General features: G+C 36.1%; 1 protein-coding gene across 3 annotated transcripts in view; it reads right to left on the reverse strand.

Annotated features, from left to right (window-relative positions):
• KLHL2 (kelch like family member 2) overlaps positions 1-18,980 on the reverse strand; it is a 107,388-nt gene continuing 88,408 nt past the window's right edge. For 2 of the 3 annotated variants that reach the window (XM_023636349.2, XM_070261415.1), the window contains 8 exons: positions 18,425-18,574; positions 13,243-13,360; positions 8,289-8,486; positions 7,752-7,853; positions 6,046-6,174; positions 5,240-5,380; positions 2,234-2,377; positions 1-1,117 (listed from right to left, as the gene is read on the reverse strand). In XM_023636349.2, coding sequence (XP_023492117.1) covers positions 1,089-1,117; positions 2,234-2,377; positions 5,240-5,380; positions 6,046-6,174; positions 7,752-7,853; positions 8,289-8,486; positions 13,243-13,360; positions 18,425-18,574 — 1,011 coding nt within the window. In that variant the 3' untranslated portion in view covers positions 1-1,088. The remainder of the gene's footprint in view (positions 1,118-2,233; positions 2,378-5,239; positions 5,381-6,045; positions 6,175-7,751; positions 7,854-8,288; positions 8,487-13,242; positions 13,361-18,424; positions 18,575-18,980) is intronic. The other variant, XM_023636350.2, reaches the window with a different exon arrangement.

An 18,980-nucleotide genomic window follows, 5' to 3' on the forward strand; every position in this document is an offset into this window, starting at 1 on the left:
TAATATACAAACTTTTATTCAAAGATAATTCAAGAAAGACATGTTTTGGTCATTTTTAAAGTAAGATTAATTGAAGATCTCAGAAAAACTGTATCTGATCAATGCACATAGCTACCCACAGAAAATTCTCTCTTCTGTTAATAGCAGCTAAATTTATACACACAGAAAAAATTCTTAAGACCATGCAAATTCAGTTGAATTCCATACATTCATTATAATTCATCAAAACCTGCATTAATATTCATGCCAAAGTGTTACTTTAAGAAAAAAATTAAAAATACACACCAAAACATGACCAAGATTAAACCAAAGGAAATAATAAATAAGCATAATTTATATTTTATTTAAAAAAGTTTGGCATCACACATATTCAAGTGTGTTACACCATGTTCATTCCTCAGAAGTGGCATTTTAAAGTGTTAAGCATTGTTAAATATCAAAAAATACAACTCTGTTTTACAATGTAGTACTGGCATAATTCAAAGTACTGTGCCAATTATAAATAGTATAATCAAGTTTCAAACATCTTTTCAAACATATTTAAAGGAAAGCATATAGACACACATTTATATGCACACAATTTATTATACTCATGTAATCAAAGATATTTTATAAAAGCAAACAGTTTTAACCCTCAACTAGTTTGAATACTTACATAGATTTTAATACCTGTTCAAAGATTTTCAGTTCATGTGTATACAGATTTTCAGAAGGAATAAAGATAAAACTGAATTTTACAAGAACACATATTACTTTATCCTCCTTCACAAAATAATCCAGTCATTCAAGGTTGATAAGAACTAGTCTTTATGAAAACAACCGTTGGCTAAAGACTACAGAGTCAGTACTGCAGTCCAGGCTTCTTATTAAAATTCAGTCAGCTGCTGCTCATTGCAGAGAAAGCCTACACAGTGCTTCTACCAAAAAATAATCTTCAGTATCTGAGGCCAAAAAGGCAGACGATCGTATCTTCTGCTGAGACGTAAAGTGCAGCTACAAGTGGAGAAGTGCTAGGTTCTCAGTCACTTCAGAAATACTTGTGGAAGCCTGTTTCTCATGTATAAACACGTCGGAAACGTCCTTCAGGCTCATAACGGTTTATCAATAACTGTGACCCCTGAGCAAAGAAATGAAGAAATAAAACAGACGTCACAGGCAGCATTCTGAAAATACTGAATTCTTTCTTACTCAAGCAACAGGGGCTGAACCACATCATGATTTATGACGTTTCAAAATCTCTCTCTCAAACTTTAGCACTACTATCATTTTAATGTAAATGATAGGGAAATCTCTGTTTAGTTATGGACCAAAACTACATCAGACTACATAATGCAGACTAGTCTTTTGCTCTTTGTAGTTACAATTAAGGGAAAATAATTTTTCTCAGGAAATACCAAAATCCACTTAATATTCAAAAAGACACAAAGAAACTTTTGAGAGTGATGGATATATTCATTATTTGGTGAGTGTACACTTTAAATATATGCTATTTATTCTATGTCAGTTATATCTCAATGAAGCTGTTAAAAAAATTCACCTAATTTTGAGTCATGTTTTTCTGGGATCCTACTGTATATAATTCTTCTATTAGGAGTTGTTTAGGATAATACATAAACAACAGTGATGGCTAACTAGTATAAACTTTTTTCTCCACTATTGGATCAATACTAGAATGTTAATGAAAATTCTAATATTTAAAACAATATAAATATCATCAGAATAATTAACATACAACATAGATTTGAAGACTCATTATATTTATTAAAGAGTATTACCATTTCTTTTACTAAGAGAATGGACCAACAGTGATTATTTTAGAATTCAACCAGTGCTATGCTTCAGTAAGAAGAACTGCTCCACGGCCTCACTAGAACGCTATTGCATGCAGCCGTGCCAGGGCAGACGTGGAGGGGTCCGAGTTCTTGGTATCTGAGTAATTAAAGCCTTGCCACTTGGTGAACTTCACTCCACTGCATACAAATTTTGACCATATTAAATTTTATTATACAATTCTGCATTGGAAAGATTTGGGATTCTGAATACAAATGACTATAGAATGATCAAAGAATACTAGTGCTTTATTTCAGAATGTACATGTTCAATATTAATTATTTTAAGAATAAGAAAACATACTTTGAGAAAAGACTTTCTTCTCATAACAGAACATTCTTAATATAAAAATCATAATGACGTAATCTTTTTTTATTATAATAGAAAATTAGACAATTATTACCTGCATAACTTCTCCCTGTGCTCATACAAGATGACACAACTGTCCATTTATCAGTTGTTGGGTTATAATATTCTACTGATGCCAAGTTACAGGAACCATCATCCCCTCCAACTACATATAACAGACCATTAACTGCACAAACTCCTTAAAAAAAGTTGGCAGAAAGAAAACAATTATTTAAAAACTTTGGATGAATATGAATATCCCTATCCAGAGATGCTTATTTCCTTGAAAGGAAGCAAAAAGAAAAGATGGTAAACACGGAAAGAATTCCTTTTATATGTGAGAGTCTAATAGCACTTCTAAGCTCCTACTCACATCATTTATGCAGTAGTTGCTTTATAGATGCATGATTTCATTTAATCTTCATAGTAACCTTTCTTTATAGATTGGAAACTATTTTAATCCTCATTTTACTTAAAAAAAAAGAAAAAGAAAAAAGAAAAAGGTCAAAGAAGTTAGTAACTTTCCCAAAGTCAGTTTCTTAGGCAATCCTAAGGAAAAGTATATATTAGTAGAAGGTAAAAATGATTCTGAATTTTAATTATTATACAGAATAGTTACTTCTTTTTTGTCCTTTAAAAGAGGAGAACATGAGCCAGCCCTGATAGCCTAGTGGTTAAAGTTTGGTGCTCTCGGCACTTTGGTGGCCCGGGTTTGGTTCCCAGTCACGGAATGACACCACTCATCAGTCAGTTGCCACGTTATGGTGGGGGCTCACAGAGAAGACCTAGAAGGACTCAGAACTATGATATACAACTATGCACTGGGGCTTTGGGGAGGAAAAAAACAAGAAAGACTGGCAACAGATGTTAGCTCAGGGTGAATCTTTCCCAGCAAAAAAGAAAAAATGAGGGGGAGAACAATATTATTTATTTCATTGTTAGAAAAACTCATGTTTTCTTGCAAAAATTCAAAACATCTAGAAAAAAACAAAGAAAAAAGATCACCTCTAATCCTCTATCACTGAGAATAATGACAATTAAAATTCTGATCTCGGAGCCAGCCCAGCGGCATAGCGGTTAAGTTCGCACAGTCTGCTTGGCAGCCCAGGATTCACCGGTTTGGATCCCGGGTGTGGACCTAAAGCACCGCTCATCAAGCCACGCTGTGGGAGGTGTCCCACATAAAAAATAGTGAAAGATGGGCACAGATGTTAGCTCAGGGCCAATCTTCCTCAGGCAAAAGAGGAAAATTGGCAATGGATGTTAGCTCTGGGCTAATCTTCCTCATCCTCACACACAAAAAAATTCTGATCTCTACTCTTGCTGACTTTTTTCTATGCATACATACTCAGACACTTCTTTTTTCAACCCTGAAGTAGCTTGTACTACACATGCTACATGATAACTCACCCACTCCCACCAAACAATATACCCGGGACATTTCCCCAAGTTAATAAACATAGATCCACATGACTCTTAACGGCTGAATAGTATTCCATGTATGATAATACCATAATTTGTCTTTTACTGATGGATATTTATTTTCAGTTCTTTTGCTCTTATCAATGATGTTGAAATGAACGAGGATCCCCCTTGCATACTTTTTCACATACTTTTGCAAATATTTTAATATAAATTTTTAGAAATAAAATTGCTGAGTTAAAAGGTAAATATGTCTTAAAAGCTCTTTATTTCAGCTTAAGTTTTTAAGGCATATTTATTTCAGGGCTATTATAAATTGGTACCAGAGAGCATCAAAGAATCCAGAAGGATACAGCCCACACAGTGATTTCTGCAGTTTTGTAGATAGTTTTACTAACATAATTAACAGATGCTTGCACATTTTTAACATAACAAAATAATGAGCCCAAATTTCTATATAGCACTCAAAAGTGCACTAGGCAAGAGTATCTTCTGTGCAAACGGAGTGGATCTTCTCTACTTACATTCAACTGTGTCACTATTCTAGCCTCTTCAAGGAAGGAAACTCACACTTTTTACAGCAGTTCAAATACTTGAAAAGCAAAAGCCAAATATAGCTGCCACACAAGCTCCCCAAAGCTGCTGCTGGTATAAGTATGCAGATCTCAATTCTAGTCCATTGACAGATGCCAAAAGACTGTATGGAGACAGAATGCCCCCCAGCTGCCCGCAATGACTCTGCTATCACGGAAGGGATAAGTAAGGGGCTTATGTTTTCCTAAAAAGCTTTTTCAGGTCTCCTAGGGGTTCACAGATTAGAGGGCATCCCACTGCAGAGAAGGAGGCCAGTCCCCATATCCATTTGATATATATTAGATATACATTCAAAAGACTTCAACTCTATTAATCCACTGATCCACTTAAAATTCCTGTAAGGCAGGTGGGAGCCAAATCACTTTGCCAAAAGGACAAATTCGCCTGCAGTGTTTCATGATTCTAGTCCATTCAGTTTAATTCATCACAATCAGACACATATTGAGAACCTATTACAGATATGCTACGTATTATACGACTGCTCATAATCTAATTCAGATTTACTCCATTTTTCCTCCACTCTTGATATCACTTATTATAAGTTATAATATAACTTATCATACTTATGAAAAATTTTGAAATCTGACATTTAAGTTGCTTGCTATTTCAACTTTATATGGATCCTGCCTCTCTTCATTTAAAATTAAACAAATATCCTCCTCTCCTGGCCAGTATAATCCTTTCTTCTCAATTTAGGTGCCTGGATGACATCTTAGGAATATAAAAAATGTTTGTGGTAAGCATAAATGAATTCAAGCATCAAATAAAGAGGGCTCTTCCCCTAATTTAGTCTCTACATTCATCACCAAAAAGGCAGCCACTAGTAGAAATTATAACTTAACTGAAGTGTCACGATAATCTGCTATGTTCCACACACTATGGTAAGCACTGACTATATAGGATTATTACCTAAGTTTCTGCCTTTAAAGAGTTAGTCTATTAGGTAACCCAGATCGGTAAAAGAACAATGGAAATACACAGTGATACCAGTAATACTTTAAGGACAATTCAATATAAATTTCATAATCATAAACTAGACAGATACCTGCATTTCTTCTGCACATGTTCATATCTGCAACCTGTCTCCATGCATTGGTGGTGGGGTCATACACTTCAACACTTTTTCGTACTAAAGGGCCATCATGACCCCCTACAGCATACAATAAGTTGTTTAACACACCAACACCTAGAAAACACAAAGACCAAACTATAGTAGAGTAAAAGGGACGAGAAATTTATAACATACTAAGGTTTTATTCAAATGACTTGTAACAAATAATTGTTTCAAAAGTAGGGTCAATATTAAAGCATACAACCTAAGAAATGGAAATGAATAGAAAGAACTATTATTCTAAAAAAAGAGGCATGTGTTATATTTCAAATATATTCAACTTAAAAAAAGAGAGGTCAAATAGGAAAAAAGTAACATGTAGTTGAAACACAGAGAGGGAAGTCTTTTAACATAATCCTTTTGAAAATAACTTTCATGATAAAAGCAAATCAGTATTAAAGCACAAAATTTCTAAGAAACGGACATGAAGAGATTTCATTATTAAGCAAGTTTTCCAATTAGCACTAAAAACAAAAAATTAAATGAATGTCAAATACTATAAATAATTAAATGAAAGAGAGAAGCAGCCTTTAATATGGCACTTAGCAATTAAATTTTTCAAAATGAAATTTAAGTGCAGCCAACTACCACTACATGCATAATTCAAAAGATATGTGTCATTAAAATCAGTGTATAACATATTTTCTGATAATTTAAAGAGATGCCAATGAGTCATTTCACTTGTTTAATTCTTTTGCATTGTTTTCATGCTTCAATTGCTAAATGAGGTTCCTATTCACCTGCTCCACTCCGTCTGGTGCTCATTTCTGCTATATAGGTCCACTCGTTTGCTGTAGCATTATAGCACTCTACTGTGCTAAGACACTGACGTGAAGCTCCATCATAACCTCCTACAGCATAGAGCAGACCTAAACACAAATCACAAAGAAAGCCAAATTCAACAAAAGCTATTTTTTTAAGTCAGAAAATTTTATATTTTCTTCTATGGTAGCAGAGTTTCCCTTTCAAGTGTTATTGATTTTTATGAACTGTTAAGATCTTGCCTAATGGTGACAGATGGTGTTATCAAATCACATTAGAAGATCTGCAGGGCATATACAATGATATTAAGTTAACATTTACATCAAGAACCTGACTGATAGAACAGAAAATACACTCTTTATATCTTTGGGTAACACTGTTTGGCAAGTGAACAATATCCTGGAAAACAGAATTAAATATCAAGTTATGTTAGTAAATTGAAAAAGAAAAGTTAAATCAAGAATTAGTACCAACACACAATGGAATATTATTTGGCAATAAAAAGAAATGAAATACTAGTAAATGCTACAGCATGGATGAACCTTGAAAATATTATGCTAAGTCAAAGAAGCCAATCACAAAGGACCACATACTGGATGATTTCATTAATAGGAAATGCCCAGAGGTGGAAAATTTAAATAGACACACAAAGTAGAGTAGTGGTTGCTGAGGGCTAGGGAGGATGGGGTGACAGCTAAAAGGGAATAGGGCTGCTCCTTGGGGTAATAAAAATGTTCTAAAGTGAATTGTGGTGATGGATGTTCATTGAACTGTACACTTCAAATGGATGAAATGTATGTTATATGAATTATATCTCAATAAAGCTGTTTAAAAAAAAGTTAGTGCAGAGAATTATATGCACAGTGGTGGAGGGGTGGGAACTCCCCCAATTTTCCCAAACAAATAAAAAAAAAAAATCACACCAAAAAATAAAACTTATAGCTTTTCTTAGGCTCTGTTGGGGGACGAAGTAGGATAAAAATAAGTAACTGTGGCAACTCATCTCTTAAATGTTAAACAGCCCTTCTCCAGATATAAAATCTTGCATATATGCCATGTGATTTGTTCCTGAAACAACTGTATTAAGATCAGATAACAGTTTTATACAGGTTACAGAGAGAGAGAGAGAGAGAGAGAAAGGAGGAAAGGACAGAGGGGAAAAAAGGAGGGGGAGGGGGAGAGGGACAGGGTGGGAGAGCAAGGGCCTTATATAGGTTACTTTATACAGACAAGCTAATTTTAAAAAGAGGATAATTAAAATTTCACAGTAACTACTACTTCCCCTTTTTAAATAATCATTTGCTTGTCTATTTAGCAAACTGGGGGCCGGGCCCGTGACTGAGTGGTTAAGTTTGTGCGCTGCACTTCCAAACCGCTTCGGTTTGCCGATTCAGATCCCCGGCGTGGACATGGCACTGCACATCAGGCCACGCTGAGGCGGCGTCCCACATGCCACAACTAGAAAGACCTACAACTAAAATATACAACTATGTACTGGGGGGACTTGGGAAGAAAAAGCAGGAAAAAAAAAAGACTGGCAACAGTTGTTAGCTCAGGTGCCAATCTTTATTAAAAAACAAAACAAAACAAACCTGGTGTCTAGATTACTGGAATAACCGCTCCTAACAATCAAGAAGCTGTAGGTACCTGGAAACGTTGACCTGAAAGAACTGTCAGCACCTACCTCCAACAACGCCGACACCCACACTGCTCCTCCTCGTGTTCATTGGAGCCACGTGAAACCACTCATTAGACTTTATGTTATATGCTTCCACAGATGATAAACCTGTAATAAAACACAATGCTCTTCATTTCTCCCTCCAGAAAAAATTTAGGTAACTGTTCTTTTATATATATATTATTAGGGAAAAATACTTCAGGTATGTTAAATTGGGCTAAAATTAAGAGGAAATGATGGAATGTAAACATATCAATTACATGATAAACAGAAATAGGTTCTTTGCCAGAGGGCTCCTGCCCAAGCTACTGACATTTATTAGCTTTTTAAACTTGGTAAGATGTCTGATACTGATGCATAAGAAAGAAATGTACTTAGCACTCTTACATAATATAAAGGAATTCTTGATGGAATTTTTTAACTTATCTTTATAATTCCTGTTAAAACACTCAAATATTTCCTTATTTTGCCACAATTTGCTCCATAAATGTCACTGCTATGTTAATTCTAACAGCAATGTAGAAAAGACGAAAGGGAAATTACCTGTACTCCCATCAAAGCCTCCTACAGCATATAACAATCCGTTTAATACAGCAGCCCCCAAAGTGCTTCTCCGGTCTCGCATGTTAGCAACACTGGTCCACTGATCCTTCACGGGGTCATAGGAATCTACCGTGCGGACTCTTAAGGAGCCATTAAAGCCACCAACAGCAAAAACAAGCCCAGCCATGTAGACCATTCCTGCAAAAAATAAAGCAGGTGATGAATATGCGACCAAACTACCACCATCTAAAGACTGCTTTCCTATATGTCTATAGCTGTTGTCAGAATATGTTACTCTTAGGAGAATCCTGACTGAATAGGTCCTAAGAAATGCTATGCATTAGCAAGAATATATAACAACTACATTGTCCTCCTTTCTAAGATTATTAAAAAATGCAACAGAGGCTGGCCTGGAGGCATAGTGGTTAAGTTCACATGCTCTGCTTTGGTGGCCCAGGGTTCACAGGTTCAGATCCCAGGTGTGGACCTACACAGTGCTCATCAAGCCATGCTGTGGCAGCATCCCACATAGAGGATGACTGGCACAGATGTTAGCTCAGGGACAATCTTCCTCAAGCAAAAAGAGGAATATTGGCAACAGATGTTAGCTCAGGGCCAATCTTCCTCACCAAAATAAAAATGCAAGGGCATAGGCTGAGGTACTACTTTGACTCTTGGTTTTTTCAAACACTTATTTACAGACTTGAATAATAAGCCAATATTTTTTAACTACTTGAACCTGTATACATCTCCTGTGGCTTTCAATTTTGGATCTTCTACTCCATAGGTTTATACTTAATTTGCATAATGTGCTCCCAGTTGATCATGTTAGTGGGCTAACCCAGGGGTTGGTAAATTATAGCCGGCAAGCTATTTGTATAGAATCCATGAGCTAAGAATGGTCTTTACATTTTTAAACGGTTGAAAAACAATCAAAAGGAAAAGAATATTTCGTGACACATAAAAAAATTACATGAAATTCAAATTTCAGCATCCATAAATAAAGTTTTGTTGGAACAGGGGCCCCCCCATTCATTTATGTAGTGTCCATGGCTGCTTTCGCACCATAGTGGCACTTGAGTAGTTATGACAGAGACCATATGACCCACAAGGCTTAAAATACTTACTCTCTTGCCCTTTAAGAAAAAGTGTGCTGACCCCAAGAGATATGTTAGGGAATCCCTGGACAGAGAAACTGGATTGCTAGACTCTGGGTTTCAAACACCTTTCCACTTTTCTCAGCTTTTTGACGCTGTTGTCCTGATCTGAGAAGCTCCTCTCGCCATCCACTCTGCTTTCTTCAAGCCTCAAGCCCCAGTGAGAGTTGCACACTCTCTAGGAGGTGCTCCCTGAACAGCTTCAGCCCGAGGGGATTACCTCCAGATCCTGAACCCCTGTAGTAAATAACATCTATTTTAAGGTTCATAAATCTCACGTAGTCTAGTCTGCAATATCATTGCTTTAAACTGTTCAAATTCTTGGTTGTTCTTAAATTCTGTAATGTTTATGTCACTGCCCCAGCTTGAGGGCAAGGCACTGTGCCTCTCAGTTCGCTGAATCCCAGGAGGGAGAACAGCAACCCCCAGCTCAAATGTTTGACTAGTGCAGCGTTTCACATGACGTCACCAGGCGAGGAGTGCACCACTACCCTCTCTATTGTCTCACCTTCTGATGCCTTATTCCCTCAGCCCCCAAAATATATATAGCTGTGCAGTCCTTCATATGGCATCAAGACTCTTTACAGTTCCAGTGAAGCTGCCCGTGCTGGCAGCTCCCCGTTAGGGAAAGGAATGACTTTTCAGTCCCTGATTCAATCAGGAAAGGAATACTCAAGCTACGAGCTAGTAAATCCAGCGTGCCTGAGGACAGCCAAGAGCAATGGACAATTTAAGGAGGCAGAGAACTAGCAAATGATTAAGGGTAACCATTAGATTTCCTGAGCACCCCTGACAGCAGGAAATGTGGTAGATTTCTTGGTAGGGCCTGGGGGCCAGTGAGCAGTGACAGAGTAGGAAGCATATTTCAGCATGAAAATGTCCTGTATCCAAAATCATAAGTAACACTGGGAAATGCTCACTGGGAATTTGGGTCATTACAATGTTCATTTTCTTTTCTTTACAAACAAAACAAAAATCCATTATCTTGTAATCTTGTAGTGACAGTATATTATGCTTACCAAGTATTAGGGTATTTCAGGAGACAAGGAAGAAAAAAAAAATGAATCAATCTATGATCAATGATCAGTCTATGAGGTGAGTTTGCCCCACTCTGGGTGGAGATGGGGTTGAACTAAAAGAACTGATAAGTTACAGGGAAGTTATCAGTAACTGATAAGTTACAGGGAACCAAAGCACCCGGAAGTCTGAGTAGTTTGCCTAAGATTACACAGTTAAAGGGCATCAGCTCCAATCTGAAGGGGGTGGGGGATGAGGGCACAATGCAGGTAAAATTTACTCACGAACAGTATACTCTGGAATGGACCCAGTCTAGTGACTTATGGTGCAATGTAAAGGAAACTACTAGGAATCAGATACGAATTAAAAAACCAGCTATAAATATCATGGAAGATTTCATTTCTAACAATAACAATAAAGATAAAATACCTAAGAATAAACTTGCCAAGACACACACAGAACCATACAAAGAAAATGTTAAAAATCTACTGAAGGACAGAAAATAAGACATGAGTCCCACCTCTAGTCCTATAACTAGTCCCATCACGTATGAAAACATATTATAAGCGCAGTAATTAAAACTGTTCTGTTTTGATGCATGAGGCAAGACAAATCAATGGAACAGAAAACAAAACTTGAATAAAACCAGGTGAACACAGAAACTTAGTATATGATAAAGGCAGCATTTCAAATGAGTGGAGACAGGTAGATTTAGTTGATAAAAGATGTTGGGACAACTGGCTGGTCATTAAAAAAACAAAACCCACGTTTTACTTCTCATATCAAAAGAAAGTCCAAATGTTTTTGATACGAATATAAAAAATAAAACTGTACAAGGACTAGAAAAATTCATATTTTTAAAACGCAATTTTGTTATAAGGGTGAGACCTGGCAGACTCCACCCTAATCAAGTGATCAAGGTTAACATAACCAGAAATAATCATAATAGCCTCAATCTAATCATAAGAAAACACCAAACCTCAAATTCAGAAACATTCTTCAAAATACCTGACCAAGTACTCTTCAAAAGAATCAAGGGCATGAAAGACAAGGAAAGACAAAGGAACTGTCACAGATCAGAAGAGGCTAACAAAATATGACAACGAAATGCAGTGTGAGACCCTGAAACAGAATAAAGACATTAACGGAAAAACTGGTAAAATATGCATGAAATCTGTAATTTAGTTAATGGTAATACACTAATTCTAATTTTCTTTTCCTTTTTTCTCCCAAAGCCCCCCAGGTACATAGTTGTGTATTTTTAGTTGTGGGTCCTTCTAGTTGTGGCATGTGGGACACCACCTCAGCATGGCTTGATGAGCGGTGCCATGTCCATGCCCAGGATCCGAACTGGCGAAACCCTGGGCCACCGAAGCAGAGCACGCAAACTTAACCACTCGGCCCGCCGGCCCCAAATTTCTTAGTTTTGATAATTGTAGCACAGTTATGTAGGATGTTAATCTTAGGGAAAGAATATATCAGAACTCGTACTATCTTTGCAACTCTTCTGTAAGTGTAACATTATTTCAACATAAAAACTTTTTAAAAAACATACGTATGTGCATACACACATACAAATAATTTTGGAGTAAGGCTTTTCTACATAAGAAACAAATTCTTAAGTCAAAAAATAAAATTCTGATATACAGAACTTCATAAAAAGGTAAAATTTTCACATGGCAAAAATAACACAAGTAAAATCAAAAGATAAAAGATTAATACAAATAAATATTCACACCACATTATGACAGACAAAAAGACTACTTTCCTTAACATATATCTATCAAATCAATAAAACACTGTAATAAAAAATGGCAAAAATCATGAAGCAACAATTCACAAAGATGTCTGACTTTCTTCATAATAAAAGAAGTACAAAAGTAAGATGAGATAACACTTTTCACCTACCAGACTGGCAAAACCCAATCTGGTTACAAAGTGCTGTCGGGAATGTACGGAAACTGGTACCTTCATATTTTACTGTTAGTGAAAGTAATAACTGGTGTATCCCCTTAGGATACCCTTTGAATCAATAATTCTAGTTCCAGACTTTCATCTCACTAAAATATATTAGTATATATATCTGTACACAATGGTGTATGTACAAGAAATTCATTGTAGCATTGTTTAAAACATAATATTAAAAACTAGTTAAAATTATACTACATTCAGACCTCCCCCAAAAATATCAGACAGCTCTTAAAAAATGAAGTAACTCTATGCTGATATGTAACAATCTCCAAGATGTATTGTTACGGCACTACTGTGATAGAAATGTTCCATTGCACGTAGAACTCATTTTGCTAAGGGAGCTATGAATTATGGATTCAAGTTTGAGTCCCAGGCAGAATCCTCAGAGTCTGCACCTGCCTTTTCTGATTGCAAATAAGGTCTGTTTCAACAAATGTTTGTAAAACGGATGCCTGGAAGAACGCAACTTCAGCTTATAGCTAAGTCAGGACTCTCCTAGAAGTAAAGGTCCCAACTTAAAGAGTTCTTTCTCAACACTTCTGCAAAGGTAACAAAGAAAATATCCAGCAAATCGCTAGCTACTCCACCTTCTACTAGAGAATCCGAAAGATACCTAAAGATGAAGACAGAGTAGGTAGCCCCATCAATGTCTTGTGAGTTTATGAGATTCCTGAATCATTATTTAACCACATAGCTATTTTAATCAAAGCTTTTCCAATAAAGATTCTTCTAACTAATAAAATAAGACCTGAGAGAGAAGCTCCCAATGATCCAGCAACAAGCAACTGACAATACAGCATCATGCTTACCTGCTCTGCATCTCCTGGAAGGCAATTCTGCTACTTGGTGCCAACGCTCCTCTTTAAAGTCATAGCATTCCACACTTCGGATAGCCTTCGGTGCCTGGCCTCCAACCACCACCATCAACTGGAAGGGCAGAAATGTAAGCAGTTGAACAAACAACTATTGCAGTCAGGGATTTAAAATGTCTTACAAAGACATTGATGTGAAGAGTGTTAGGATGAAGATGGGAGGGTGAATTGGGGAAACAACCACCTAATCAACATTTAATAAACATCAACAAAGGGGGCACATGTTAGAACTACAATTCTATTATCTAGCACATTTAGTCCAAAATAAGGATTTCAGAAACTAAAATAAGTTTCTGATCCTTCAAGCAAAAGCAGTATTTAAGCCAAAAAACAGCAGGCAGTCAGCACTGGCAAGGCTGCAGTATGTCAAGGGCTTGCTATAAACTGGATCCTGGCTCTGTAATGACCAGGGACTGGATCTCCACAATCTAGGAGAGCAGACAGAAGTGAAATTTATGTTAGTGGGGAGGTGAGGTGAAAAGGACAGAAAGGTATTAAAAGAACGATGGAAGAAGAGGAAAAAAAATCCTATTGAAAAAGGAGGAGTAATTGAATTGCTGTTCACAAGAAAGCACAGATTCCTGGATCTCAAGTAAAGAGACCTCCCTTGATGCCCCACAAATAAAACAACCTAATAGGACAGATAATGGAGATACTAGAAATCATAATGAATAAATGCACAATAGTCTAGTGCGGAGAATAAATGAGGTCTACAAATTTCTTCAACTCAACTCAATCTGACAATTATTTACTAAGTGTCTATCATCTGTATTTATCCAGAACTGTGCTAGGTGTTACACATAAGAAATATAAGACAAGGTCTCTACCCCCCAAGAGCTTATAGATCTCACTAAAGAGAAAAGACTCGTGAAGTAATTCAAGAACAATACACAATTACATATGACCAAAAAGCTATATGATTAGTGTAGACATTAACTGCTACTGCTGATCAGAAAATGGAACATTGCCATAATTTAGTGAAAGCTCCCTGGAGGGGGTGGAACCTTGAGAGAGAGATGGAATTTAGCAGTCAATGTGTTTATCTTTTCCTGAGTACAAACAGGCAGTCTTTAGCGACAGTGAAAACACACCCATCAATCAGAAGAACATAAAAGTTAACAATGTCATGTATGGAAAATGGTAAAGAATGGCAAGGTCCTTGGGGAAAACATGAGATGATGATAGAATAACAGGTGTTCAAAGGAAAGAAAAAATCAAAACAGAAGATGGAATGACTCACAAACAGAAAAACGGGAGGTTTGCAACCTTGACTGAGTAACGACCTACCTGTACTTGGAACTATCGAAAGATGAGTACACACAAAGAAAGCATGATTGTGAATCAGAGCAAACCAAGTTTCCAACAAGAAGTCTATTTTAGTAATTTATTAACTGGAGAGTAGAAGTAACTTTAAAGGTCGTAAAAAGAAGACTGAACATAGACCGTTGATGATTTTATTTCAGATCTGCTATTCTTCTAGTGTTAAACGCAAATAAAGAAAAGGAAGAACAAACAAAGAAAATATGCAATACCCTCCTCTCCTATCACCAAAGGAAAACAAAGGGGCTGGGGGCAAGGTTGTAAAACCACAGAGGTGGAATAGACAGTAAGATCAACCCTGTATTTAGGGATTTATATAGGATCTATCTGTGTTTAAACTTCTACACTCTGCTTGGCAGTTAGACAACACTTGAAAGGGCTTGCTTGGTTAACATCTCTGATGAAGATCAATTAAAAAAAAACAACTCTGAAGGGAATACTTTTCAAAAAATCGTCAAGAAACAAGACTGGTTTATTAGATTTCATGATTTCCATGCAATAGTTCACTTTTGCACATCAAAATGAGGATGGAGGGAAAACATGCCACTGAGCACAGAGAATGGTAGGAATAGCTGTCCTTTACTCACCCAAGAGAAGTAAAACAGGGTGAGGATTTGGGACTCCAGGAATCAGAGATAACGAGGACAAGAAAGAATGTTTGATGGGAAGACAAGGGATATTTGGATGAGATCGAGAGACTGTGCTACTATCGTGAAAAGAGGTGCTCTTGACTCTCACACCCCAGTTATTTGTAAAAGACACCTGACCTCATTTGAGAAACATCATTCTAATTATTATCATTCTAATGGAAAGGAACAGAAAACTGGGAAGACCTTTTGAATGGAAAAGTTAAATGTGACATATTTAAGGAAGGCAAAGGGTAGGAGTTAAACTAATTCAAGTGACCATCCTGAAATGTAGGTCAACTAAACTTTGTTCTTTCATTTTCTTCACTTTTAAAATATTAGTTAAAAAACTGCCTCCTGAAAAGTCAAGTTTTATAATTTTCCAATTGGAAATCTCAATAGATAGCCTGGGTAAAATATAGAAAAATATATACACAGAAATAATATGACAGCACTTGTAAAAATACAGATTCCAAAGAGAAAAAGAAGCTAACAATAGAGTACAGGAGCAAAATATACATAGCATTATGATGTCCAAATCCAAAAGCGCCTTGCACAATCCCAACTGTTTACTGAAGATGCAAAACTAATGTTTGAGTTATAAAAAGAATCATACATGCAAATTGGTATGAGTCCACAGAATCAGAGCCTGATATAAAAAGTACTAAGTCACTGTCTTGGTAGAAATGTTATCAAAACCTTACAGTACTCTCCTCAGCACTACTACCACATTTTGTCTGATTTGACTTATCATTCCTTTGAAAAAACACATCATTACCATGAAATATGTAAGCATGAAAAATTTATCTTTGCCTCATTCTTGCCTACAGACCTAGAATTAATCTTGACTATAACCACTCTAAAATGACAAATAGTGCTGTTGAAAGAGCATCCAACACAAGCACCTTTTCAAAAATATGTGCAGATAGATAAACTTTGAGAAAGGATCATGCAAACACAAAGTCAAAGCAACAGTGTGGCTCACTGCGGTCTGCCATGTGTGCTGCCTCTCCTCCCTAGCCTCCTAGATAGAGCAGAAGAAAGAACCTTCATGGATCAGCATGCACATCACAAAAGAAAGGCTAAAGAATTTAGAAATCCAAAACTATAAGAAAGTTGGAAGGGCCATTCCAAAGCCACAATCAGAGAAGCCCAGAAACAATGTCAACTGAACAGATGATCACAACTCTACAAAAGAAAATAAAATACTTGACAGGATTTTACCAATAACTCCAAAGAAGGTTTTCAAAAGTGACACGTTTATTCCAGAAATTAGAAGAGAATTCGTTTTCACTCTAAAGGTCTCTGCAACAGAGCTAAAGATGCCAGAAGAGGGAATACACAGGTTAAGAAGAGATCTTTTACAAAGATGAAATGTCTAAAAAGTATTAAAGATAAAACTATCTAGAAGGAAGTTAGAAAGACTAGCATAAAAGAAATGCAGTTTAAATGAGCTAAGACTATGAACCCTTTTTATAAATCTATTTTTTTGTAAGAACAAAAACCGACACCAAATAATATGGACAAATATGAAGTAATGAAGACTTATAAAGATGGCTACTTATAAAAGCAGGTAAAAGGGTATTTGGAAAATGTAAACATTTATAAAATCAGCAGACCCAGATGGCATGCATACTAAGGTGTTAAGGGAACTAGCTAATGTACTTACTGAGCCACTTACAATTATTTTTGAAAAATCTTGGAGAACTGAGGAGAGATCAGAAAATTTAAAAAAGGCAAATACCAATTTTCAAAACAGGATAGGAAGTGAATGCCTTGTAAATATCTTTTAAGTGATAATAATTCTCAATAAAAATTTAGAATATTTTGAGAAAAGCATTCGAACTTCTAGAAGCCAACAAAATGATGAGTAACACGCAGAGAGATGTTAAAAAAAATCATGCCAAATTTGAATCTGTCTGATCCTGAATCTCATTGGACATTATATGCCAAATTACTTATTTTTGGCTTAGATAATAAGCATAATCATATGGACTGAAATTTTCTACTAATGGATAATGTCAGTGAGTGGGTATTTCTTATGAAGTGTCACCAGGAAGAGTGTTGAGGTCCATTCTAAATTAAAATATTTACTAACGATCTAGAAAAACAGGAGTAAATAGCACACTGGCAAAATCCACAGTTAGTTCTAAATTGAGAACTGTTGTTAACACTGGGCAAAACGGAAAAACAATACCAATATAGATTTGAAGCAATTAAAAATGTAGATTCCAAAAATAAAACTTGAAAAGACACTAAGTAAAAGCATTAAAATGAAAAAATTGAAAAGACATAATTTAACGGAAAGGATAGAGTAATAACTAAAGACGACATAAGAGAACAATGGATAACAGATTAATTCTTATTTCTTAATCCATCATTGCCCCAAACACACACAAGAGCTAAAAATAAATGAGCAAATAAAGGCATTTTATTATGGATCATTCTGATCAGACCATACACAAAATGGTGCTTAAAGTGTTGGTCTTTTAATACCATAAAGAAGCAAATGGAGCAGAAAGGCACTACAAACAGAGGGACAGAAATGAGGGGTTATTCCATAAGAAAAATTAAAATAAGTAAAACATGAATGGCTTCAACTAAAAAGTCAAAGATAGAAAATGAACTTTCACACAGGAAAATATGAACACTGGAGATCTGGGAAGACATATGGGAAATCTACACTGAAATGGCTACAGACGATGTGTGGGTGAACCACCAAATAGTGTTCAACAGGGCAGAGGGAGGAAATGAACTGAACAAGCTCTTTACCATCCTTAGTTCTAATATGTAATTCTGTGAAACTACTCAGTTTTCAGTTATTATCTAAACACGTAGCTCACACAGAAATCTTTCCACCTAGTCTGACTTTCTTTTCTACCATAACTAGAGCTAATAAAGCTCAGAAGGGACAAAAACCAGTTGCCTTCTGTTTCAGAAGAGTGACATCATGCAGTTTATAAAGATTAAACGAACCAAACGATCCCCACCCTCCAGAGACAAAATCAATACAGAAGTTAAATTACATACACTACAATGAATTCCTAGGCACATTTTCTGTTGCAGGGAAACTAAAACAATAAAGCACGGAAATTCATATGAGTAAAAATATTAACGGCCTCACTAAAGGCCTTTCAGATGAGGTAATAACAAGTATGAACAATAGATCCTACTTTGGGAAGGTTCATTGGTGTCCTCAGTCGGGTCCGGACACTCTTCATTAATACACGCTGCTCTGTTGGCAGCAAATGATACTTCATAGCTTCAATGAGGTAATCTTTGCAAGCACTGCTGTTCTTGACCAATGCTTCCTCTTCAACCCTCTGGAAGAAGAAACCAGACACACCCCATGAGGGGACAACTATTTCATTATAAAACTGACAAAGAAACAGAAGTAAAGAAGAGGCAAAAAAACAGTAACTATCCTCTTTCCGTCTGAAAGTTACAGAGGAAAGTTTGTAAATATCACTAAGAGAAAAACAAATGAAATCAAAAAATGCTCAAGTATCTGGTCTGCAGAGAAAAACATACAGAAGTAATAAAGAGAACTGCAATGAAAATTACATATGTCAATGTCAGCAATAGAATAATCCTTAGGCAATATTATATTCACCTATTTCTTATCTTTAAACATCAAGCCAAATAGTAAGAAAACCAAGAAAAAAATTTTAGATGATGAGTCCTTCAGGTGGGGCAGGCAATACTGATAAATTAAAGATCTTTTTCAAA

This window comes from Equus caballus, chromosome 2 (genome assembly GCF_041296265.1).
Source record: "Equus caballus isolate H_3958 breed thoroughbred chromosome 2, TB-T2T, whole genome shotgun sequence".
Classification (NCBI taxonomy): domain Eukaryota; kingdom Metazoa; phylum Chordata; class Mammalia; order Perissodactyla; family Equidae; genus Equus; species Equus caballus.